Source organism: Mustela erminea, chromosome 18 (genome assembly GCF_009829155.1).
Source record: "Mustela erminea isolate mMusErm1 chromosome 18, mMusErm1.Pri, whole genome shotgun sequence".
Lineage (NCBI taxonomy): Eukaryota > Metazoa > Chordata > Mammalia > Carnivora > Mustelidae > Mustela > Mustela erminea.
This window is the reverse complement of record NC_045631.1, coordinates 21,110,627-21,136,461: the sequence shown is the minus strand read 5'-3', so window position 1 is coordinate 21,136,461 and position 25,835 is coordinate 21,110,627. Positions and strand designations below refer to the sequence as shown.

The window sequence follows — 25,835 nt, the reverse complement described above, 5'->3', positions numbered from 1 at the left end:
AGGTCATATCTCCCGTGGCTCACCTGGCCTGGCTAGTCTGGTCCCTCCCTGGGCACAGTCTTATCTCTCTGCTGGCCTTAGTCATGCACCCCACCCCCTCCACCAAAGCCTGGGGTCCCCCCAGTAAAAAGACTGTTCCCCAGAAGGCATTCCCCAAGCCGTGATGCCTGCTACAAGTCCCAGGTTCTTCCCTGGCTTCCCCCAATCCTCCAGGCCACACACCCCTCCAGTGAAGTCATAGGGATCTTGGAGACAACCTAGATCACTGTGCCTGAGGGCTCAGGGCAGTGGACAGGGAATTTGGCCCAGGTTTTCAGTCTCCCTACAGCCTGCAAACGCCTTACCAGTAGGGAAGTGTCCCTGTATTGCCAGCACCTGGGCACAGAAGAAGGATTTCATGCGAGCTCAGCAGGGTCTGCGTTGGGCCAGTCTATCTGGGCAAGCTGGTGCCTGGCTTAAGGCAAGACCCCAGTCAGTGGCAGTGACCCAAGGATTCCACCAAGGCTAAGCTGACTGGTTGCAAACAGGAAGACAGAGATCCCTACAGCATGGGTCTGATATACCCATAACTGGTCACCTTCTCCCCTTTGAGATTCCCTTTTCCCTAACTTGGCTGCCACATGTCACCAGGAACTGGGGATACCCCACCCCTTTCCCTGGAACCCAGAAGATTAGCACCTGCCTCCACCAAGGGAAGAGAGGGGTTTGGGGGACCATCAGAAACTAACGGGGGGGGGGGGGTTGCCAAGGCAAAAAGTGTAGGCTGAGCGCAGGAATCTGGCCCGCTCACAATCCTTTGAGGAGGCGGCCTGTAAATAATAAAACAAGGAACACTGGCTTGTCTCTCAGGGCGAGTGACGTGTCACCTACCAGCCATCTGTGGGAGAGCAGGGCTGGGGAGAAAGATAAATGGAGAGAGAGGTACACTGGAGGGTGTGAACGGGGGAGAAGGAACACCAGCGAAGTCCAGACCAGGTTCCCATAGCACAGACGCAATTGGTTCTCCAGAGGCTGCTCTGCCAAGACCTCAGAGACGCTAGTCGCCCACAGAGAAGCGGCGGTGACAACAACAACTACTACTGGCAGGCTCTCGGGGGCCGGAGGGCAAGGAGCTGGGACTCCGCACACACCTCTGGCCTCGGGGACGTCTTGGCTGTAAAGGGCTAGGGCCCTGTCCGCAAGCCCCGAACTAGGCTGGCTCTCCTCCTTGTCCAGCAGAGCCCCTCGGAGAAGCGAGGGAACCCAGGAACAGGCTCGGTGCAGCCGCCAAGAGCTACGGAAAAACTTCGCCCGGGCACAGCTTCCCCGGGGACACGGCGGAGCCAAGGGCAGGGAGCTGGGACAACACCGGTGCCGGTGGGGCAAGGCGCGCTGGGAGCGGAGGTGGGACGCGGAGGCCGGGGGTCCCGAGGAAGGCGTCCTGGCAAACCAGCCCCCTGTCCAGTCCAGTACGTCCCTCCAAAAACACTTCTCCGAAACTGCGCCGAAGAAGCGGCCCCTTCTCCCCGCGTCCCGGGGCTAGCTAGCTCTGCTCATCCCCCGCACCTGGGAGCCGGCACAGGGCCTGGAAAGGGCAGCGGGAACAGAGGTTTCTTTTCTGCGGCCCCGCGCGCGAGGTCGCAGGTAACCCGACCTCCCCGGCCAGGGCCGAGAGGGCGGACACTCCCGGGGCGGTAGCGGGCGCCCGAGCTGCGGGCAAAGTTCCGCGCTTCGGTAACTTCCCCCGCCCCGGAGCCGTGGGCCCGGCCAGGTGCGCGTCGCCGGAGCCCCGCGAGCACCAGTCCCTCGGCCGCCGCTTACCTGGCCCCCGGGGGCGGGCGAGGTGCGCATCCCCCGTCCGGCGGCGAGTCGGTGCGCTGCGGAGGGGCGAGGAGCGGGCGGGCGCGGGCTGGCGGGGCGGGCAGCAACGCGGCGGGCAGCGCGGGGAGCGCAGAGAAGAGCCCCGCCGCGCCGCGGCGGGTCGCTCACTTTCGGCAGCAGTTGAAGGCGCCGGCCCCGCCCCCACCCGCGCCCGTTGCCGGGAGACCCGCGTGGGCCGAAGGGCTCTTTGTATCAAAGCTGCCGTGACATCACGAGGCGCCCGGGCTCGGGGATCGAAGGGGGCGGGGCTCGGGCCGGGGGCGGGGCCGGGGGAGGAAGCCGGGTCTGGGAACCCGAGCCTCGGGGGGCGGGGCCCAGGTAACCCCGCCCCCAAGGTAGGGGCAGGTGGCCGGGGCGGCGGCGACCAATGGCGTCGCGGCTCTGAGGCAGGCCCGGGCTACCCACCCGAGGAGGGGGCGACTCGGGAGGTGCGGCTCGCCTGGGCCCGCCCGAGCCCGCGCCGCGAGGTTAAGGTCGCTGGGTTTGCACTGCTCTGGCCCTCAGATTCCAGGAGACCGAGTTTGTGAGCTCGCAAGCCTGCCTGGCGGGCTCTGTCGCTGTCGCTGTCGCTGCCGGGTCCCGACTACGCTCACTGTTGCGGTCACTGTACGGCGAGACTCCGACCAGCGCTTCCGCGCTCACATTTGCGGACCCGAACGAAGATCTGCCAAACCCCCAGCCCCCTCGCCTACCACCGCCACCGCCACCAGTCTGAGTCAGTTGTATTTAGAAGCAGCCCAGGAATACAAAGAACCAAGGGGCAATAAGAACTAAAAGCAAGGGGCGCCTGGGTGGTTCCGTTGGTTGGGCGACTGCCTTCCGCTCCGGTCGTGATCCTGGAGTCCCGGGATGGTGTCCCGCATCCATGGGAGTCTGTTTCTCCCACTCTGACCTTCTCCCCTCTCATGCTCTCTCTCACTGTCCCTCTCTCACACAAATAAAATCTTAAAAACAAAACAAAACAAAAACCTGAAAACATAAAAAAGGAAGTACTCTGTGTTGAATCCTAGTAAACATAATTTAAGTAAAAAATGTGCCTCCTTCCCCATCCCCCATAACTCTTCACTATGCTTTGGATTAAAGAAGGCAAAAATGTAAAGCAGCAACTAATACAGATGTTTCCCTTTGAGTCAGCGTTGCATTGTCCAACTGGGGGTAAGTTTTGGGGGATTTATCTTCCTAATTGTCTGTCTCAGGCCAACATGAAGTCCCCTTTGCCTTCCCTGTGTCCTCACTGACCAGCAGGGTGGCACATGGACATGGCAGGGCCTGTCGGCAGCTGGGTGCTTTGGTTCAATTCCATCAACAACACACACACACACACACACACACACACACAGAGCTTTTCAGCTTTTCTGCCTCCTTCTCTCTGGCTCTTTGCTCTCAACTTCCTTCTCCCCCAAATCTCTCCTGCAAATAAGTTGCCAGCTGCCTCTCTGTCTACCAGGGGCCCTACTCTGAGGCAAAGCATCCCACTGAGGCTCTGAGCCCTACAGGGAACTCACCAAAAAGGACAGCATTGGCTAGAGGAGGGCCTCCTGGCAGAGGCTTTGTGCCAGGGGAGGCTAGGGCAGTGGGGGTGAGGCGGAGACCCTACCACCACTGACCCTCTCCTCCCTGCTGATGGTCTTGCAGGTCAGAGATCCCTGTGCGGGCACCATGGACTATTTCTCACCCTTGCTTGGGTCCACTCCCGCAGTCCCTAACATGCAGAAGTGCTGTGTTGTATCATAATGAACACTGGCTTTGGAATCACATAGACTTGGGTTTCAATCCTATTTGCCAGCTATGAGGCCTAGGACAAGTTATGTAACCCTTCTGAGACTCAGTGTCCTTATCTGTAAAATGGGGCTAGGTCAACCTCATGAGTTGTTGTGCATCCTGGCAGAGGGTACACTTAACTTTAGTCACTCACCACAGGTGTGGTGCATGAATGAGCCCACGCACCCTGGGCCTCCTCTGCCTTTCCAGCTCCACCCTGAGACCTCGGCTCAGTGGCTTCCTGTGAGGTTTCAGGGTGTAGCTGCATCCAGGGGGTTCTGTCTCAGTTTCCCCTCTTCCCTTCTGAGTCTCATGGTGCCCCTAAGGGCTGTGGAGAACCAGAAAGCAGGTCACGTGAGAGGACCATCCAGAACTGGGGGAGGGAAGCAGAAACCTCAGGTGATCGGCGCTGTTCTAGGTCCTAGCTTGCTTTGGGCAAAAGTCAGTGAAGAAGAGCAGAACATGTCAAGTACCCTCCACCCCGCCCTCATTAGGGTAGTCAGATTGCCATTTTCTTTTTTTTTTTTTTAGTAGTTTTTTTTTTTAAAAGATTTTATTTATTTATTTGACAGACAGAGATCACAAGTAGGCAGAGAGGCAGGCAGAGAGAGAGGGAAGCAGGCTCCCTGCTGAGCAGAGAGCCCAATGAGGGGCTCAATCCCAGGACCCTGGGATCATAACCTGAGCCAAAGCCAGAGGCTTTAACCCACTAAGCCACCCAGGCGCCCCCAGATCGCCATTTTGGAGGGCTCTGTGGAGGGAGTGGTTTCTAGAGTCCCTCTTTATTCTTCCCAAAGGTGTGGTGGAGGGAGTGGCATCTCCAGGTTTCTGTCCTGAAAAGCAGTGTGCCCGAGAGGAGGGTCACAAGATGCTGGCACTGAGCACTTCTGAGTCTGAAGCCTGCCTCATTCTACAGTTTACCACAGCCAAGTCATTCGCTGTTTCTGAGCACGGGCTGTCACCTCTATAGAATGGAAACAAGACCTTTCCTCTTCCAGCTGGGAGGTTTGAATTAAATGATAAAATAAGTGTCTAGTTCAATGCTTCCTGTGCTACAGGCACTCAATAAATAGTAGCTTCTCATGACCAGCAGCATAAATGAGCCCTGGTCTGATTCAGTGATTCAGGATATGAGCTCCAAGGCTGGAGCCAAGGGTTCTATCCTGGCTTTACCACCTTGTAAAAGGTTATCTGGATGAGCCAAGGCAAGTTTAATTTCTGGTGTCTCCGTATCCTCACCTGCAAATTGGAGATAATAATAGTATGTATTTCAGGATTATTTTGAGGATCAAAATAGTCAGGACCCATGCATATAGTACTCAGAGCAGGCCTGGCACATAGCAGGTGCTCAATAAACAGCAGCCATTTCCAATGACCATGTGATAAGAGGCTGGGGAGAACTGAGGTGAGGATTAGAACCTGAAATAGCTTATAGGATGATTTAGAACCCTGACATCTTAGAGGGTTGGTGAGGGGCAGAAGGAAAGGGAGAGAGAGAATCCCAAGCAGGCTGCATGCCCAGTGCGGAGCCTGATGTGGGACTTGATCTCACGACCCTGAGTTCATGACCTGAGCCAAAATCAAAAGTCAGACACCCAACCGACAAGGCCATCCAGGTGCCCCAAGAATCCTGACTTTTGGGAGAGGCCCTGACATCTTCCAGGGGGTTTAGGGGATCAATGATAATTTGGGGTTGGGGAGGAAGGATGTCTTCTGAAATGGACATGGAAATTGAGGGCTCCAGCCCAAGCTAGGGCTCCCAGAGGACTCAGTGTTTTTCATTCACATGGGGGCTGGCCTGGGAGAGAATTACTAGGGAAATAAGGGAAATATAGTCCCCCATCCTGAGCACAGTCCTACCTATGGGGTTGGAGGCCATGAGGGTCTCCCAGTAGCTAACCTGGTTCCTTCCCATAGCTGTGTTTTAGATGTTTAATTAGCTGTGTTTAGATTTTAAGCTAGGAAGGCTCTCTGGAGAAAGAGCTAATGTGCTCTTCCCCCATTTTATGGATGGAAAGATGGAGGCTCAGAGAAGGCTAGGCATTTGTCCAAACCGCACCCTGAGGTATCAGATGAGCAGGGACTGAAACTCAGGCTCCTTGGCTGCCTCCCCCACTTCCACTCCTGCTCTGGCTGGGATGCTTTACTGAGGGGCAAATGACTGGCAGAAGATGGGGAGTGATGGGCAGTTGATAACCTTCCAGTGCCCACCCGGTGCTGTGCGTCTCCTAAGGGCTTCGACTTGTTATTTCCAAAGGATCTCATTAAAAACAGAAACCATCTCCCTGGGAATCTATCCGAGAATAATGTGCAGAGGACAAGTCCCTCTCATTAATTCTTTTTATGTCCTGCAACTTCTTTTACTATAGTTTTGGGAATACTCCTGTCTGGGTGCCAAAGCCAGAGAGAAGCAGACAGAATGTTGACAAGCAGAAGTTAGCCTCCACATACTGATGGGGGTGTAAAAACCGTGTTCACCTGGGTGAGCCAGGTGAGGGCAGAGAATCTAGGAAGTTCTCTCTGAGCCACAGCTATCCTTCCACGTTTGTCATCTTCCGCTGTCACCAGGCAGGAGTTAGCTCACCATCAGATGGTGTAAAGCGGCAACATTTTGTACATGTTTGGGGCCATATGGAAGGACTGGCTGAACATACATGACATAATTATGGAAAAGAGCATAATTAGGAAAAGAGTTCTCCGAACATTACCCAGTGTTGATGTTAGCCAAGCAACTGAGGCCAACGAACATGAGCCACATGGACAAACAAGAAAACAGCTACACAAATAATACCAGGGCTGAAAAAAAGCATTCAAGCCCAGTGGTTCTCAAAGTCAGTTCCTAGAAACCTGCAGGTTTCTCTGGAGACCCCGCAAAAGGAGGGGATGCTCAGGTGAGCCAGAATAGCTCCATTTTCCACTGCTTTACATACGGACTTCCACTTAGGTCGGTAAGTAGTAGTAGTAGCTTTAGAAAGAGAAGTTGGTACTAAGGAAGCCGACAGAACCCTGGGATTACAGAGGCTTCTTGACCCCTAAGGAAGATGGCTCCCACGTGCCATCTAGAAACAACAGGAGCAACCCCTGAATCCCAGACCCTTTCACTCCTGCAGGAGCCTGGCCAGGGGACCTGTACTGTGCCTGGAAGAGAAGGGCATCTGGGACCCTTCCTTCCTCTGGGAAGATGGGGTTCAGATGGCATGTCGCTAAGGTCCCTTTGCATCCTACAACCCTGGGCTAGCCCAGGAGCAGATCTTGGACCCAGGCGTTTGCCTTAGACACGGGAGCCCTTTCCCACTGGCAAACAGCTAGGTGTTGGTGACTGTCCCTTGGCCAGGACTCCTGTAGCACTCTGCCCCAGACCTGTTTTTCCTTATAATGTCTGGCTGGCAGACTGGGTGGGACTGGTCTTTATTGACTCGCCCCAGCTCAGTGCTCAGAGAGGCCAAGCTCTATTTTTGTCAACCTGGGCACATGTGAACAATGGGTTTTCTTACTCATGCAGACCTAATAGGAGGGGAAAATGGTGAGAAAACCCAAGTTTCCTCTGACTCATTTGACCATCTAAGAGGAGGAGATGGCAGGGGAGGAGGAAATCAGACCAGGTCCTCTGTGACTTGGATTGGGTAAGGGCAAGGAAGAAGAAATTCCCCTTCCTTTACACTCGGTAGCGTCAGGTGGCCGCAAATTCAAGAAAGCATGAACCACTCTCCTCTCCTCCAAATGCCTCCCCCCTCCTCCCCACCTCCTCAGCCCAGGCCGCTGTGGCTATGACTTCTACAAGCTGGTGGTAAAGCAGGGGTTCCCAAACACTACACTAGGCTGACTCGGGGAACTTAAAAAAAAGCTCAGTGCCTGGGTCACAACTGAATCCAAATGTCTCAGTTGTGAGCAGTTTTTCAAGATCCCAAATGTTTCCAATGCAAGCAAGTTTGGGAACCACTTTGCTAAAGGTGGGGCGACCACCGGTGAAGGCATCACTTGTCCATCATCCATCCATCCATCCATTTACAAATATTCAGTGAAGATCTCTCTGAGCGGACCCTGTTCCAGGTCTTGGAGACACAGCTATGAATCATCAGGTCTTGGTTCTCGTGAAGCTCACCCTCTCCGGGGGCCATCAGACCACAAACAAATAAATGAATCAGCGATACCTCTGACATAGGCTCCGAAGAAAACCAAAGGAGGGTGAGAAATCAGACAGACATTAGGGACAAGGTGCATTTTCGTCCTGGATTTAGGGACTGGATTTTGTTTCAGGAAAGTGTTCCTGCCATTCTGCTCCCCATCTGCTCCTGCCTCCTGCTCTCTGGCTGAAAGAGCTCTCCCTTGACAATCCTCGAGGTCCTGCCTCCTGCCCATCAGCGCCTCCGGCCTAGCTCTTTCCCTGAAGCAGTGTCTTTAGGGCGGGGCCTGGCATCCTCCACACCCAGGGCTCCTGACTCGTCCAACTCTGTGCCAGCAGCAACACCTGACCTGGGGCTGCACAAGGCAAGGGATCCATGAGGCATTGTTTATGAACAACCGACAGAGGGATTTTAGTCTTGTGGGGTGTGTGAGAGGTCCCGTGGAACAGTGGAGAGAACCCTAAACTCAGGGTCAGAAGACCCGGATTGGAGGCCTGACCATGCCACTTCCCAGCAAAGGGCAAGTTATTTCTCCTTGCCAAACTTTGGTTTCCTCTTTGGTCAAAAGGGGTAAGTGTGGTCAACTTTGCATTAAGAAAGGTCAAGGGCTGGGGTGCCTGGGTGGCTCAGTCAGTTAAGCATCTGACTTCGGCTCCAGTCTTGATCTCAGAGTCCTGGGTTCAAGCCCTGTATCAGGTTCTGTGCTCAGCGGGGAGTCTGCTTCTCCTTCTCCCTCTGCCCCTCCTCCCTGCTTATGTCTCTCTCTCTCTCCCTCAAACCAGTAAAATCTTAAAAAAAAAAAAAAAAAGGTCAGGGGCACCTGGGTGGCTCAGTCAGTTAAGTGTCTGCCTTCGGCTCAGGACGTGATCCAGGGGCCTGTGGTGAAGCCCCACATCAGGATCCCTGCTCAGTGGGGAGCCTGCTTCTCCTTCTCCCTCTGCCTGTCCTTACCCCTGCTTATGCTGTCAAGTAAATAAATAAAAATTTTTTAAAAAGGTCAAACAAACAAGAAAAGAAGTATCACACAACATAAAAATTATTCATATAAATATTGAGAAATTATGACATGATCATGGCTTCTCTAATATATAAAGTTCATTAAAAATGGATGGAAAAACTTGGAAAGAAAGAAAATGTCAAAGACTTTTGGAAAGTGTTTTGCAAATATGAGGACTTTTTTAGAAATTCTCATCATCTAGGTACAGACATGAAATCATCATGCGTTAAAGCTGGAAGGGACCTGGGAAACAGGCCAGGAGAGACAAAAGGACTTGCCACAGTCACAAAGCTTCTTAATGGCAGAAGATCCACACTGGCCCCAGAAAGTGGGGGGATGGTAATTGGGAGGAGACTGGGGATGATGTTTCAGTAGCTTCCCTTGACAAACTCCTATTCATCCTTCAAAATCCCACTCAGGTGTGACCTGCCAAATGAAGCCTTCTCTTTTTCTTCCGGGGAGAATAAATGACTCCCTGGCTTCATGATCTCCATCCCTCAAAGGCAAGCTCTGCTACTATGGGGACACACCATGTTGTTGGGACTGGCCTCCTCTCAGGCCCCCCTTAGCACCTTGATTCCTGAGAACAGGGTCCCTGTCCCCAGAGTCTTTGGACTCCTGCTGCTAACAAGTCTGGCACGTAGCAGGCACTTGAGGGATGTCTGAGGCCCTGAATGGAACTGAGGATCCCTCGCACGTAAATGATACAGGCCGAGGGCCTGATTAGTCATGAATTCGTGGGAATATTTTCTGGAAGTTCCTGAGTTGGGCACTGACAAGGAGAGAAACAAGGAAATAAGAAAGGTCTTTCTCAAGATCCAGTTGCCCTCTTCCCGGATTGTACCAGATTTGAGCTCTGAGGAGACCCCCCTCTGCCTAACGCAAACCCTGAAACCAAAGAGAGATCATTTCCCTGCTGCTTGTGATTCCAACAGGGACCAAATACTGAAGATCCACGGTGTACCAGTCACTTCATTTCTTCTCCCTTATTCTAGTCCAACCCTCTGTGGATAGCGGTCACTGCACCCATATTACAGATGAGGAAGCTCGAGGCTCAGGAGGGTTCAGTGACATGGCCAGGGTGTCAGAGCCAAGATGTGCACTCAGGTCTGCTGGCCCATGCCCAGGCCCCCTTGCCATCTCTTACTGCATAACCAGCTTCCCGACAGCAACTAGACTCATCTGGAAGGTGGCAGAAACTAATTAATAAGGATGATGAAAGGCTGTGAGCAAGGAAGGGCCTCACCCCTCCCTCCATCATCCTCTGTCGAGGTCCAGCTCATTATTTTAATCAGCTGTAGTCCCAGCCAGGCCTCTGTGGTGCCCCCGCCAAGTACTGCCCTTGAGGGTGGGATGCAGCCCACTGCACTGAGGGTGTTCGGGTGGAGGGCTACACACTCCTCTGCTGTGGACTTGGCCACTGCCTGCTGTCCCAGTTCCAAACCCAGGGAGAGGTACCCTGACCTGTCACTGGGGGCCACCAGCGGGCGGGCGCAGGATAGATAGGCCAGGGCTCCTGAGGAGACGGAGGGAAGAAGGATTTGTTGCTTCCAGAAGTGTGTTTCATGGAGTCCCTACACCACTCTGACAGCAAGAAAGGGCTCTGTGGTCAAATCAACCGGCGAAATTCTTTACTCCTCCCTGGAGATGCCACAGAACATGTTGGCAGGAGAGAAACCTGCCTCGCTCCATTGTAATCTGGGGTTTCTTCGGGCCCCAGCTTTGGACAGGATCCCTTGTCATCTAATGTCTACCAACACCAGGAACTCAGTATTGGAAGGCATACCCTTGGGAAAACCCGTGTACCAGGCTCCCAGCACACAGCTGCACAGAACAACTAAATGTTACTATCTTCATTTTATTAATAGCAAACGCCTACATAGCACTTACTATGTACCAGGCTCTGTTCCATGGGCTTCACATGATATTAACTCATACAATCCTCACAGCAACCCTATGAGGCAAGGACTGTCCCATTTCGCAGACAGGAAAACTGAGGCTCAGAGAGGTTACTCAAGGACATACACCTTAGGAAGTGGAGAGCCAGGATTCCAAACCAGGCAGCTGGCTCCAGGGACAGTTCCCCTAACTGTGATGCTATGAAGGAAGGGAGGCTCAGGTCTCTAAAAAACTTCCCCAAAGTAACCACAGTAGGACTGAAACCATTCATTCAATCATTCATTCATTCATTCATTCACTAGTTTGTTCATTTACTGGAACAACATTTACTGAGCAGAAACTGCAGGCCCAGGCACGGTGCCAGCCACCCAGAGAGAGAAGAACAAGGTGCAGTCCTGCCTGGAACTACTGGCCACCTGTCCTGGCCTCTCTGACCCCGGAGAGCTGCTCTGTTCTCCACCAAGACAGACACGTAGGGCTGTGCACTAAGCTTGTTGCCCTTCCGGTCGTCTGCATGTGCACACCCACATGCAGGCCGGCGTGTGAGCTCACTAAAGAGGCCCTACACTCGAGATGCTGGGGAGCAGAGGCTGCCTCAGCTACCCTGACAGCCCACAGACAGTGGGTCAGGGAGCGCACTGTCCCACACCCAACTCTCCTCACGCCCAGCGCAGGCTCCCCTCCTTGGCCCCACAGCTTGGCTGTCGAAGGTGTCCCCTGCCAGGTCACCCCACCTGCCCACCTGCCCACTGCCTGCCTTTAGCTGCTCTCCCGTGGAGTGTGACCCATAAGGCCCTCGGAGCCCCCTCGCCACAGTCACTGCTCCTCCTCGCAGTCCTGCGGCTGACCTGCCTCCCTGTTCCCAGACTGCAGTCGGGCCTAGCACAGGGGCTCCTTCAGGATGGCAAGAATTCATCTCAGGAAATCAGCCCCCTCCTGGGAGGAGAGTCACTTTTAGACAAGGATGGTGGAGGGTGAAGGCGGCTTCACCTCTTCGAGGCACACACTGAAAGGCTTGTAATTCCACTTTAAAACCAAACACCCCCCACCGCTGGCCCCAGTCATCTCCTAAATTATCTTGGTGATGCTGGAATGCAAACCACCCAAAACCCACAAAAACCCAGCCACCCCATAAATGACAGAAGCCGGGCTGTGGGTTCTCCACTGTGAGAAGGAAGGGAGTGGGCAGCCTAGTCCCGGGGGTGGTTTCTGGAGGGCCCAGGGCCAGTGGCTCGCTTGGACCTGCCCAGGATGGGCCACGCCGTCCCTGAATAAACAGGCAGCCACAGCGGCAGGCAGACAACGGGAGCTGGTCTCAGGCACACATACCTCCTTTGTGGGTCCCCTTTCAGGGCTGGGCTCGGCAGAGGGAAACCCAAGGCGCCTGGCCCCAGGACACTGAGCCAGTGTGTTCTTCCCACTTAGAGGAAAACCACAACCCTGTGGAGCTCTGCGGCCGCCGCCCGGGCCAGGCTGAAGGAGCCACTGTGTTCAGGTAGACACCGGAGAAGCCTGAGCCCAGACCAGGCCAGGGGAGGGGATGGAGAGGCTGCTCCCAGGGGGCCCTAAGAAAGAAACCTTTCTTCCAGGCCAGGCCCCCTGCCGTCCCCACCAGACCACAAGGCCACATTCATGGGAGTAAAGTGCTCTGGTGCCTGGCCAGCCCAGGTTCCAGCCCCAGCTCTGCTCTGTGCGTCCCCTAGCTCACAGACAGTGTTCTCGCTGTTAGCAGGTAGCCACGTGAACCCCGAATTGGTGAATGCCGGACCATTGCTCCTAGGGCTCCTCTGACTGCAACAGTTCCGTCAACTGAGCAATGCAAAAGCTTGTTTTATGCAGGTTTATTTAAAGGCACTTTTTTTGTTGTTGTTGTTTTTTAAGATTCTATTTGAGAGTGCACAAGCAAAAAGCGGGGAGGGGCAAAGGGAGAAGGAGACTCCCCACCAAGCAGGGACCCATCCCTCCAACACACCCTAGCCACTCGGGTCTCAATCCCAAGACTCTGGGATCATGACCTGAGCCCAAGGCTGACGCCTAACCCACTGAGCCACCCAGGTGCCCCTAAAGGTATGTTACTTAACAACAAGCTTATGGAGGACAGCATTGTCCTTTGTGCCTGAACAAAGCTTATCTAACATGTATTTTCTCCAAAAGGCACATCGCGGCTTTCCTGCCCCTAGGAACCATAGACAACACTTCACCACATTTGGGGGGCATTTTACATGGCGAACTCATCAACCAAAAAAAAAAAAAAAAACCAACACAATCCGCCCCTAAAAAACAAAGAAACAAAAACCCCCAAATACAAAACACAGCACTAAAAAGACTGCTAAAAGGAAGCTTGTTTCAGTCTGAGCAGAAACAAGAAGACAGAGGAATGTCTTCTTCGACCCTGAGAGGCCGACCCACATTTCATCCCTCTGAGCATGCATGCAAATGGTCACGGGGAAACCGGCGTCTTGATTGGGGGATTACAAACAGACGGTAGCAAGTAGGCAACTTTGCCACAAATGAGGGTCAGCGGTGTCTGCTTTGGAGGGCTATGGAGGGGCTGCCGAGCGAAACACGGGATGAGGATGTTGTGTACTGAGCACAGCAGTAGCTCAGTACACATTTGCACAGTTTCTGCTCCTGTGACCCGAGGGGCCTACCAAGGCTTGACACCTTTGCTGTTCCCTCTGCTGGGAATGCCTTTCCTTGCACTCTTCCCATCCAGTGAAGCCCGGAGCCCCGGAGTTCGGTTCACCTCAGGGCTAGCATTTGCCAGCTGGGAGCCCTCAGGCCAAACTGGTGCTCCTTCCTCCCCACCCCCACCTCCAATCAGGCTTCCCCCTGCTCCCTCACAGCTGCTGACTGCGTGCGAGAGAAGTAACCAGAAGAGAGCTGCATCTTGTCCCCTTCACCGGATCTGTGCACTGGCCTTCCTCCCGCCCTGATGCTTGGCCCCCAGACAGACCCTTCCACTCAGTCCGGGGCCCCTCTCCTCACAGGTTCTTGGTTCCTGCCCACCCCCAGTCCCACTTACTGCATCACCAATGGCGCCTTCTCTCCTAGTTCAGCTCCTTTCCTGATGACGCTCTGGCCTTGAAAATCCCTCCCTAAACACCACAGGGTGGAAAGGAACACACTAGAGCCACAGGGACCCTCGTCTCACCGGAACTCTCGAGCAGCCCTGAACGCAGCGGGTCTCCCCTTGAAACGGTTTCCTAGCACAGCCCCTAGCACGCCCACCCTCCTGGCTTCCTCCAAGCTCCCCAGTCGTGACTCAGTTGCTGTTGCCGGCTCCCATGTCCTTCCTCGGCCCTAAATGTTGCACCCTCCGTGCTCCAGCCCTCTCTCCTTCTTGTTTCCCTAACGTGTGGCTTGAAATCCTACCAAGTGCTGATGACCCCCAAATGTCCGTGTCCAGCCTGGCCCACTCCCCTGACCTCCAAACCGCTGTATCCAATTGCCTGCGGAGGGAGCTGTTGCGAGTATCTTAGGGACCAGTCCCCCGAGGGTATGAGGGAAGGAGGGGACAGAGGGAGAGAGGGCCTGGGATGCGCGTGACGAGGCCTCAGCCAATCCCACAGGCACTCTGGAGCCAGGATGACCCCGAAAAGAAGCAAGATGGCAAAACCCCTGTGTCCCCACAGGGCCCAGTCGTGGGATGCAGGCTGCCTCCAGGAAAGGGGTGTAATCTTGGGCCAGGCAGCCCCCGGCCCCTAGGGAAGGTCAGCAGCAGCCGGCACTTGGACAGATGGGAGAAGGAGGGCTGCCAACCCACAAGGGGTCTGCATGCGCCTGGACGTCTTCAACAGAATCTTCCAGGAGCCTCTCAACTGACAAGTCCACAACTGGGCTGCTGAATTTCTCACCAGAACAGTTGCCCCACTCAGGACCCTGCTCCCCCCACCTTCGCCTGTCCTGCCACCCCCCTACCCCCCCCCCCACCCCAGCAGTCCGACGTCACCACCAGTCACCTGGGAGCTCTGCTGGCCATGAGGAGAACCTCAGGCTAGTCCTTGATAATTCTCTCCCCTCCGCCCCACATCAGCAAGCGCAGGCAGCTCCAGCCGGGTCCACCTGCTCACCCTCTGCCTGTCACCGTCCTCAACCAAGCTGTCACCACCTCTTCCCTGGATGGATGCACAGCCTCCTAACTGGTTGCCCCAGTTCTAGGGCCGTCTTTACACACACTCACCCTAGCGAGCTCTTCAAACCGCCAACGTCTGGTCATGTCCCAGCGGACAATGTTCCCTTGGCCTCTGGTCAGGATGAGCCCCAAAATTCTCCCCTGCGCTCTCAGTCGCCTGGGCTACACACTCCCTCCAGCCTCCCTCACATGGCTCCTCATCACCTATCACCTGCACTGGCTTGGCTTGCCAGCCCCTCCACAGCCAAGCCCCATGCCCACCCTCACGTGCCTCTATCCCTCCCTTCCGACAGGACAGGCAGGCTCCCAGCATCTCCTGAGAGCTCCCCATCCCTCCAGCCCAGCGAGCTCCCTGCCCTTGCCCGACCCCTCAGGACATCAGCAGCTCCCTCCCCACGTTCCTGGCCCAGGAGGGCTGGAATATTCACTGCCAGCACCACAGGCACGGTGGTTCTTTGTGTTTCTGCCTCCCTACAAGGCTGAGTGCCTCTAGGACAGACCATGTCCTATGTCTGCTCGCTCTGTCCCTGGCCCAGCATGGTGAGAAGTCACGATCTGGGGAATTGACCTCAGGTTAACACACTCTTCCCTCTTTGTGACTTGGCCTTTGAGGGCTCCAGGCCAGGCACCTCACCACCTGGCAAGATTACCTGCTTTTGGACACAAGTCCCAATCCCTCCTGCTGGGCCTGCTGCCAGCTCTGGCACTGGGTGAGGGGCTCGTCAGCTAGACAGGAACAGTGGTGACTTTCACTGTCACACCTGGCACGGAGACCTCGGCCAGCTGCTTCTGTCAACACCAGACTGTCGCCCAGCGCCTCCAGCCCGGCTCAGCAGCTCAGCAGCTCAGCAGCTCCTGTCAGAGTTTCCCCGGGGCCAAGGGTATGGCCATGGCCCTCCTCTCTGACTTGGGAGTCTGGGCTTTGCCACTCACCAGCTGGGTGACCTTGGGCAGCCTGTTGAACAGCTGAGCCTTGGGTCCATTAGCTGGAAAATGGAGATAGTAACAGTATCTCTCTCACGAGTCTCTCTGGTTGGGGGCTTGGTTCCCATGACCTCCATACGTGCCCGCTATTATACTTGGCAGAATATTAAATCCTGGACACTTCAAAAACTCCCCTTTTCCACAGACATACCTTCAACACATTTGCTTCAACTTTTAACACGGGCTAATGGAAATATGAAAAATTTCTGTGGCTCAGTTGTTTAAGTGTCTGCCCTCGGCTCAGGTCATGAACCTGGGGTCCTGGGAGCGAGCCCCATGTCAGGCTCCCTGCTCAGCGGGGTGTTTGCTTCTCCCTCTGCCCTACCCTGTTGCGCTTGCTCATGTTCTCTCCCTCTTTTTCTTCCAAAAATAAATAAAATCTTTAAAAAAAAAACAATCAAACTGATTTCGAAAAAATAAAACTTCTATAGAAAACTCCAGCTCTGGGACGCCTGGGTGGCTCAGTTGGTTAAGCAGCTGCCTTCGGCTCAGGTCATGATCCCAGCGTCCTGGGATCGAGTCCCACATCGGGCTCCTTGCTCCGCAGGGAGCCTGCTTCTTCCTCTGACTCTGCCTTCCACTCTGTCTGCCTGTGCTTGCTCTCTCGCTTGCTCGCTCTCTGACAAATAAATAAATAAAATCTTTAAAAAAAAAAAAAAAAAAGAAAACTCCAGCTCCTAGAGTCCATTGTCTCTTCTATAATGACCTTCCCCATAAACTCCTATCAGGTTCAAGGATGAGTCCCCATAAGTTCATTTGCTTCTCTGAGCCTCCATGTTCACATCTCTGAAATGGAGATAAAAGTTGTCTACCATACAAGAGTGTTATGAGGACCACACAATAACAGGTTCCAAGCAGAGTGGGTGACACATAGTAGGTCTTAAGAAGGTTAGGCCCCCATCCCAGCCCACCTGCTACGTAATTCCTTCCCTCCATTGGAAGAGCTGTGTATCACCATTCTGCTGAGAATGGGATAAGCTTTTAAACCCCACTGTGGGTTTTCTGGGTCCCCTATGTGGGTCCTTCTGCTTCCCTACCTGTTTTTTGAGCTCTGACCTTTGTCTTAATGGTTCGACTACATCTCGTGCCTCTCACTGGGAGCTCCTCCAGACCCCAAGGTATCAAGCCACAGAGCATTTTGCCCTTCAAGGAATAAGTGAGTCTAGTGGGTAGACCACACAGCCAGGCGAGGGCTGGTGTCTGTGGCCGTGGGAGCTGGGGGTGTGTGGCCGCAGTCAATGATGCACGTGCATAAGGACCCCAAGAGGGCTTTTCAGGTCTGGGAGGCCGACTGTTCTTGGACTCTGATGCCCCAGAGAGGTCACACCCATTTTGACAGTAGTGATAGTGTGCCCTCCAAAGCCACAGGTCACAGGAGCCTGCAAGGCACCTCTGCTTGTATCGGTGTAGTTGAAAGAGCTCGAAGGCAGTCTGGGGAGGCTTGACTCCCAGCTCTAACACTTGGTACACAGGTCACCTTCGGGAAAAGCACCTCCCCCTGACCCCGGGCTCCATGGCCTCTTCTCTCTGAGTCGTCCAGAGGACCAAATGAGACAATGCACGCTTAATGTCTCGGTGGACCTGGTGATTGGTCATCACTGCTGCTCTGCCAGACTGCTTTATAGACATACATGCAGAAAGTAGAAAAATAAGCATCCTTTCCTTTTTTCAGTGCCTCAAGAGAGGTCTGTCCTTATATCTCAAGCCAAAATGATTTCCCAGCTCTCATGTCTTCACCAGTCCCTTTGGAAGTGCCTCTTTGTGTGTGATGAACCGATGGCCTGGTTACCCTTCCCAGACTGAGAGCTCTAGGAGGGACCATCCGACCCCAGACCTCAGCACAGCCCCTGGCCCCATGCAAGCACCTGCCCTTGAACGAGCTAACAGATGACGGTGTCAGGGGCTGACACCGTGCTTGGTGGTGCCAGCCGAGCCCTGCCTTCACCTGATGCTCATGGAAGTTACCACTTCCGAGGGGTTTACTCTGGGCCGGGCACTGTGCTGGGACCACCGCAAATCACAGCTCATTGAATCTTGCACAGACCTATCAGGTAGATATGTACGCACCTGCATTTTCTGTGCAGCTTAAACTTCTAGGACCCTTACGTGCTCCAGAGCCCTGCAATGTGTTCACAGGGTCATGTGTTCTATACAATTTTAAAAAATGAGATACGTTGAAATCTTTTACCTCGAAGATGACTTTACTGTAAAAGCTTCCGGCTCCATAGAATCTGGGGCCAATAAGTAGGTACTACTCTTCCCATTTCCCAGATGAGAAAGCTGAGGCTCAAAAAGATTAAACTCGCCCAGAGACATTCGGAACCAGGATGTGGATGCAGGCCTGCATTCCAACTCAGCCACAGGCCTCCCGGGTCTAGAGAAAGGAGCCCTGGTCAGTGGAAGCAAGTGTCTGCCCAACGGCAGCTTTGCAGCTGCGGGTTCAGGGCAGAGTGGGGACGGAGGAGAGGAGAAGGGAAAGAGAAGCTCTCATCTGAAGGGTGTCAAGTCCAGAGCCCAGAGCCCAGAGCCCAGAGCCCTGAGCCCCAGCTACTTGGCATCAGAACCCCAGTTAATCTGACCATCTCCCTGCACCCACCCCCTTGTGACCCAAATCTACACTGTTTGCCTTTCCAACTCCTGAAAGCACCAAGTGCAAACTACAATGAGCCAGCCCAGCTCACCCCAAATAAACCTACTCTCTGTCCCCTTCCCTTTCCTGGGCCTCTCCATCCAGGGGCTGCCAGGGCCCATCCCGTCTTTAATACCAGGCTAGGGCAAACAAGGGCTGGCACACTCTGCCCTAAGGGCAGCCCTCCCCTGGCTGTTTTGCAAAGGGCCAGTTTCAGCTGCCTGGCATTCAGTTACCTTCATTAGAATGGGCCCCGAGAGCTGGCCGAGCTCTGACCGCTCAGGGCAGATCCTATCACAGCAGGGACGGAAGAAGAGAAAAGATCGGTAATGCAGCCGCTTTTCCCCAGGCCAAGGAGAGGGAGAGGGGTGGGTAGCAGCAGGAAAAGGGGAGCCAGGGGCCTGCCAGGCCCTCCCTGGCTCTATGGCTGCTCTCAGTTCTGGAGTCCTCAGGGCCAGGAGCGAAGAGAGGTAGCACAGAGCCCATTCCCAGGATGCCTATCGGCCCGTGCTGGGAAGACCTCCCAACTCCTTCATAGCCACTCCACCAAGGAAGGTGGTGGGGAAGGAGAATTCAGGAATTCAGGAAGAAACACAGCTTCCTGGCATTCAACAGCCAGTTTAAGGACACCTGGCCTGAACTCTACCGCAGACAAGGAAGTGACCTTGTGGCCATAGGAACGGGGAAAGCTGATGTCTGAAAACATCCTCTTAGACCAGAATGCAGAGATTGTAAGTGTATTTCTTCCAGAAAATGGAAATGAGCTTTTCATTCCATTTTCATTCAAATAAAGAGACACAGGCATAACAAAAATGGAACTTTCTAGTTTGAGGGTGGCAGCCGTCCCCAGCAGCTGTTGTCCCCATTAGGGACTTGTGGGGCAAAGGGAGGCTAGGCTGCTGTGGCTCCCATGGGTTTCCCGCCTTCTTGGCTGTAGAACTGGGAATTTCTCCTAACCCTAGAGAACATGGGTGGGCCCCCCAACCCTTGTAAATGACTGGGGGTGGGGGTGGGGAGGGGCTTTCCTGCTCATCCCTAATTCCCCAGCAGAGCTGCAGCGCTGGCATGGGAAGGCCACAGCCCCCCAGGCAGGGACTGCCTGCGACAGGGGTAAAGCCCCAGTCAACCTTGCTACCTAATGGTGGTGTGACTCCAGGAGAGCTTCTCAGCTTCTCTAAACGTAATTTTCTCTGCCTGTAAGATAGACATAATGACAGGGACATTTATATAGACCTCCTGTGAGTTAGCTACTAACTTAAGTGCTTTCTTAACCCTCGCAGCACTCAGGAGAGAGACGTCACCCCCCTCATCCCACAGGGGAAGTATTAGGCAGGGAGGACACACCCGAAGTGGCAGATGTGGGATTCGATCCCTGCTCCCGCCCCCAGGGTGCCTGTGCTTACCCAGGACAGGACACCCCCCTGTCCCATTCACTGGGGACCCACTGTTGATAAGTATGCTGGGTGAGCCATGCTTTTAATGGAAGTAGACCTCTTGGGGGCTGGGATTCTCCAGTGGGTGGGGAGGAGATTCTGATGCAGGGGAGGAGATGAGCCCCCCCGCCCAGAGCTTTGGGACCCATGTGGAGACTCCACAGCTGGGATTCCAGAACTCTGGTCAGAGAAGCTTGCTAAGGATGCAGATCCCTGGGTCTGGCCCAGGTACAGAGTTGGTCCCTGTGGCTCAGAAACACTGGCTGAGCGGGGGAGGGGGCTCCCAGCAACCCCCACCCCCAACGCCTTCCTGGCAACAGGAGTCATAGCAGGCAGGGAAGCCCTTTCCAGCCTGGCCCTGACTCACCCTTGGGCAAGCCCTGGACCCTTTCTGGCCTCCATGTCCTGATCTAGAAGATCAAAGTGTTGCTCCACACAGTCTCCATGGGCTCTGGCCTCTGTCACACTGTGACTCAAGTCCGGGAGGAGGGGTTGCCCAGATGAGAGGATCCGACTCACCCACAGCCCCATTTCTTTGTTCTCTGCTCATCAGGCAATGGCCCTGATGTTTCCCTTGGAATCTGGGCTCCCAGAGCGAAAAGTAAAAATAAGATAACCGTGACCATAACAGCTCTCAGTCAGGAGTGGGCCACACGGTGGGAAGGGAGCCACCCACAGTGAGGTGGCCAGAGGAGCCAATTTCTGCCACTGAAATGACCCAGAGAGCCTGGGAATCCCCCTCAGGTCTCCCCGCAGCCAACAAACACGCCAGGACAACAAGTGAGCCCGTGCATCTGGCAGACGAAGGGAAAGGTGGCCTCTGCTGCCCCTGGCCCCTCTTGCCCCATGGGGGCTGGAGGGATCCAGGGGATCCAGCCCCAGGGGGTGTCCCATGCCTGGGCCTGCTGGGAACCCAAGCCTCTGGTGTCCCTCTTGCACAAGGCTGCGAGTCCTCTGCAACCCCAGTGACCTCTGACCCGGTGCCCACCATGTGCCAGGCAGTGCCTGAGGTGCAGTCAACTTCTTCGTCTACTCAGTCGGCTCACTGGTCCCAAGCAGGGGAGCGCTGTTGTGCCCACTTTACAGATCAGGGAATCGAGGCCCAGAGAGGCTGAAGGATCCGTGTGAGACAGCACAGCCGACAGGTAGCAGGGCTGGGGCTCCCACCCAGCCTTGCCCCCTCGATCCCCTCTCCACTCAGCGGACCCGCCTCTCAGCTGGAGCTGATTACTTCGAGGACTGCAGGTCCGCTGCTTACAATGTGTTAATGCCTCTTGGCTTTGATGGACTGAGCTCTACTGGCTCCACGGGCAGTTTGTTGGAGTCCTTGGCCAGAGCCAGCAAAGGACGAACAGAGAGGGGAGGCCTCCTGATTGGAACCCGGCCTCGGTTTTGGTGTGAAGACCAAGGCTGACGGGGAGGTTTTGGAAGGGGAATTTTCAAGGAGATGGGGTGCAGGTGGTGAGTATAAGAGCCCAGACTCCGGCTGGCATCGGTGTTAGGAAGCGGAGTCCTGGGTCAGGCTTTGCAACCAGCTGGCTCCTGGACCTTGGGACAGTGCCTTGTTCTCCCTGTGCCTCACTGGGGGCAGTTCCAAGGCTCAAATGGTTCCCTGCCACATTCCAAGCAGACCCTCTCTGACCTTCATCCCTCCAGCACTGGCCAGCAGCCCCCCTAACCTCACCCCTTCCCCTCACCAAGCCTTGATCACAAACACAAGTGAGAAAATAGCTTACGGGCCCAGCACGGTGATCAGGAGCCGTGATTACTGAAACTCTGCCGTTAAGATCATAAGAGGAGCTTTTCAAGCTCCCCACATCCAGGTCAAACTTCAGACCAACGAAATCTGGGTCCAGGCATCAGTGTGTTTTGTTTTGTTTTGTTTTGTTTTGTTTTTAAGTTTCCCCGCTGAGTCTCCAATGTGCAGCCTCGGCCAAGACCCGGTGAGCCTTGAGAGTGTGCACCAGACTCTCTCGAGCATGTGGGTGGTCGCCTGGGATCTTGTTGCAATGCAGGTCCTGGCTCAGCTCCTGATTCCCTACATCTAACAAGCTCCCAGGTGATAGCCATGGACTACACTTTGCATAGGAAGGGTCTAGAATGTTGGGAACAGCAGTTCCCATAGGACACTCCCGAGGGACAGAAAGGGGTTCCCTGGCCAAGTCCTATCACCTTATTGGACAGTCCTAAGGGATGTTAGCATATTAAATGCCACATTTGACCACCTGGAGTACAGCCATGCTTGGCCCACTGGTGGTAGTCCTTATCTTTCAGTGTGCTTTAGGGACTGGCTGAAGGATCTGTGGGGAGGATGGAGGTGTGGACAGGGATGATCTGAATCAAAGGCCAGGCCTGTGGCAGGGAGGGGCTTTTCTGCTTCCCCTGTGCACTCACTCCTCTGTGGCAAATGGCCTTAAAGTTATTTATCAGATGGGGATTGCAGGATTGTGGGGCTGTGGGTAGTGGGGGCTGTGAACTTGGTGGGGATCTGTATGGGATGGGAGGCAGTTGGTAGGGCCCTCGGGAGGTTGGGGTCCATGGATGATGGGGTCTATGGGTAGAGAGGGGTCTGTGGGCAGTGGGGGTCTATACAGGGGTGTGGGTACAGGGACCATGGGTTTGGGGGGTTGTGTGTATGAGTCGTGGTGGGTGGGGGACTGGGGGCTTAGCCTGGGACCCCACCAGCATTCACAGCAGTGCCGTTCCTTACTAGTCGTGTGTGATAGCTCCTGCAAAGTGACATGAAACATACACACGATCTTGTTTCTGTGAAAAAACAGTCCCAGGGAGAAAGCCACCTGCCAGTGCCAGTCATTGAAGGCAAGAGGAAACGAAGGGTTCCAAGAAATTAATGGTTCTCTGCCAGAAAATAGAAGTGAAGTAGTAATATTTATAGCCACCAATGTTTCTGGGGCTCTGTCTTACTGTCAGGCTGCAACACATCCTAACTAATGCCAACAGCTTCTCCTTTATCTCCCTGAATCCTCACAATGAGCCTGAGGATGGCACCTGGACCATGATACAGACAGGAAAGTGAGGCTCTGAGAGAGGTATGACCTGCCCAAAGTCTCACTAGGAAAGGGTGGAGCTGTGATCCAGACTGAGGTCTTTCTGACCCCAATGTCATGCTCTCAGTGTGAAGTTCGACTGCTTCCTCCCAAGGACAGCAGCCACTGACCACTCACCACCTGAGTTAAGCATTTTCAGTCTCCAACGTACTCGATTCTCCACCAGACCCAAAAGTTGATTTTTTTTTCAAAAGACCCCAAACCTGAACTTGAAGGGTGCTACCCCCACACCCACAAGTCAGTCATTAGCAAACTGGTCCGTCCCAGCCCAGCCCTGCCTATGTCTGGAGAGGCAGCAGGGTCCACTGTCCTGCTCAGGAGCTCTTCCGTTCAGGAAGAGAACCAGAGAGGGCTGGGAGACGCTGGGAAGGAAGACGGAGCACGGTGGCCACCACCAATTTCCAATCTATTCTGTGCCCTTCTGTCCTGGGCCCTGCCCTATAACCCGGTGCCACACAGGCTCTGGGAACCCCAAGAAGGTCCAGAGAAGTGCCCACTTCTCCTCTGTGTAGGACAACGGAAGAGGCCTAATGCGACATAAAAAAGCCCCGTCAGGCAGAGGTGACTGTAAGGGTCATGGGGGAGGGGATGCTGTGGAAGGGTGGCTGCTTCCAGTTGGGGGACACGGCCTGGGTGCAGCTGAGCAGACGGGGGAGGGGGGCTCAAGGGGAGGGACCAGCAGAGGCGGAGATCTAGAACAAGGAAGGGCAGGCCGTGTTCAGGAAATCCTGGGTGACCCAATCAAACATGAGAGGAGAAGCTGCAGAAAGGTCTTGGTCAAAGTGATCTGCATTCACTGAGTCAGCAAACATTCCCAGGACTAGTACATGCCAGACACTGGGGTCAGAGGTGAGTGAGACGTAGCTCCTGGCCTCCTGAAGCTCGGAATCTAGTGATAAAGAAAATAATACCTCACAGGGAAGTATTTTAGTCTCATTTTGCAATCGGGGATATTGGCCCAGAGAGGTTAAGTGATTTGCCCAGGATGATAAGGCCCATTCATCTCAGAGGCAGGGCTCCACTTCTAGGGCCCCTGAACGGGTGGAGGGTACTACAGCTGGTATGTGGCTGAGAGGAAAAAGGGACCTGGAGGAGGATAGGACTGGAGAAGTGACACCGAGGAAGGATACAGGAGATATCAGAGGTGGCAGATAGGAAACAGGAAGTTAACAAAGAGGCTGTTGCAACTATCAGACAATCATGTTGGAAGACAGGATTAGGACTGTTATGTTCAGCTTCACAGGTTGTACACTGCACAACTCCCAGATTGCCATTCTCATGGACCATGATGAGAACAGTTCCCCTCAAAATTGTGTAGCACAATAACCCAAGCTAGTAGATAGAGGGACCAAACTCACACATGCCTACGTATGTGGTCACAAGCTTTTTGGTCCCTGTGTAATAGTTGCCAACCAAACCCAACACTGTTATCACATAGCCACATGCTTGTTCCTCCGGGTGGGGGGGAGGTGGAGAAGTGGCAGCTACTCCACAATGATGTTTCACACCACACCCTGGGCTACCCACAGAGCCAGTCAGTTCCACATTTCTGTAACAGAGATGTTGGTGCACGAAGGGTTCGAAGAGCAAAGAAGTTTGGCAAACTGCCTGCATCTCCCACTGGGGGTCATAGAGGCACACAGGAACATTTTAAAGGCTTCCAGAAGTTCTGCAGCCAAGAAGCTGGTTCATCTTCCTGGAAGCACTTCCCAGACTCCCTTGCAGCACATCCCCTTTCTGAGGAACACCTTGGAACGCCCCCAGGCACAGCCCCACATGGGGAGACTCTGTGACACCTGCCTCCTGCGCCCACCCCCCCACACCCAGTTCAGAGGCCACGCTCAGGCTCCAGAAGCTGGGAGGAACGGGCTGAGTAATTCTCCCACCTCCTCTCTTGGGACCTGGCCTCACTCCTGCTCTGAGAATACTGAGTTTTATTCTTTTGGATAAAAGTTATGCAGGTGTTCCCGGTAAGTTGCCTCTGAAACCATGTAAACCCCTCAGGGCAAATGCGTCCTTCTGGTCCTTTCCCCCAGCCTGGGGGAAGGGCAGAGGGAAGAGACCCGAAAGAACTGAGAAGCCTCTGGAAAAGTGGACCAAGAACTTGCTCTCTGAGATCTGCCAGGTACAGATTAAAACCCTGTCTCTGGGATGCCTGGGTGGCTCAGTGGGTTAAAGCCTCTGCCTTCGGCTCAGGTCATGATCCCGGGGTCCTGGGATGGAGTCCCTCATCCGCGTCGGGCTCTCTGCTCACCAGGGAGCCTGCTTCCCTTCCTCTCTCTCTCTGTCTGCCTCTCTGCCTACTTGTGATCTTTGTCTGTCAAATAAATAAATAAAAATCTTAAAACAAACAAACAAAACCCTATCTCTGGACACTGGTGGTCTGAGCCCCTGGGCAAGCAGCTTCACTGTTGCATGAGCCTCAGCTTCCTCATCAGTAAAATACCTACCTGGCCGGGGTGGTCTAAGTGGGCAGATCAGGATGGGGGTGGTGATTAGAGATGAGATGGGTCAAGTGCCTGTGCTTGGGTGACACTCCACCTGTCCCTCCCCCACCCAGCCCTTGCGCTGGGCTCCTGCTGGGAGCCGGGTCCAACTGGATGGCCTACTGGGCTGGACTGGAGATAGCAGAAGGCCGGGAGAGTGGGGACGGAGAGACAATAGTCAGGGGGATGGGGAGAGAAGGAGAGGGAGGCTGGATACAAAGGGGGCAGAGATAGAGTCAGAAACAGAGACAAAGGGAGACAGAGGGACAGTCAAAAGAGACACACATAGAGAGAAACAGAGGGAGCAGGGAGGGTCCAGGCATAGAAATAGAAAAAGGTAAGGCAAGAGGGTCCAGGCAGCCGGTGGAGTGTGGTTTCCTGTGGGGAGGCCAGGCTCTGGAACAGGCAGACAGGGGCCCTGTCCTGCCCTGCCCAACTCCCACCCCAGGGCTGCTGCTT

At 54.5% G+C, this 25,835-nt stretch overlaps 1 protein-coding gene across 5 annotated transcripts in view; it reads right to left on the bottom strand.

Annotated features, from left to right (window-relative positions):
• The window catches only part of RAB11FIP4 (RAB11 family interacting protein 4), a 111,778-nt gene that overhangs the window by 30,011 nt on the left and 55,932 nt on the right, over positions 1 to 25,835 (bottom strand). Inside the window, exon 1 of one of the 5 annotated variants that reach the window (XM_032320229.1) lies at positions 1,801 to 2,100. The exons of the other annotated variants lie outside the window; for them this stretch is intronic. Within the exon in view, the coding sequence (XP_032176120.1) occupies positions 1,801 to 1,830 (30 nt within the window). The 5' untranslated portion in view covers positions 1,831 to 2,100. Of the gene's footprint in view, positions 1 to 1,800; positions 2,101 to 25,835 lie in introns of those variants that run through there. 5 annotated transcript variants of the gene reach the window in all.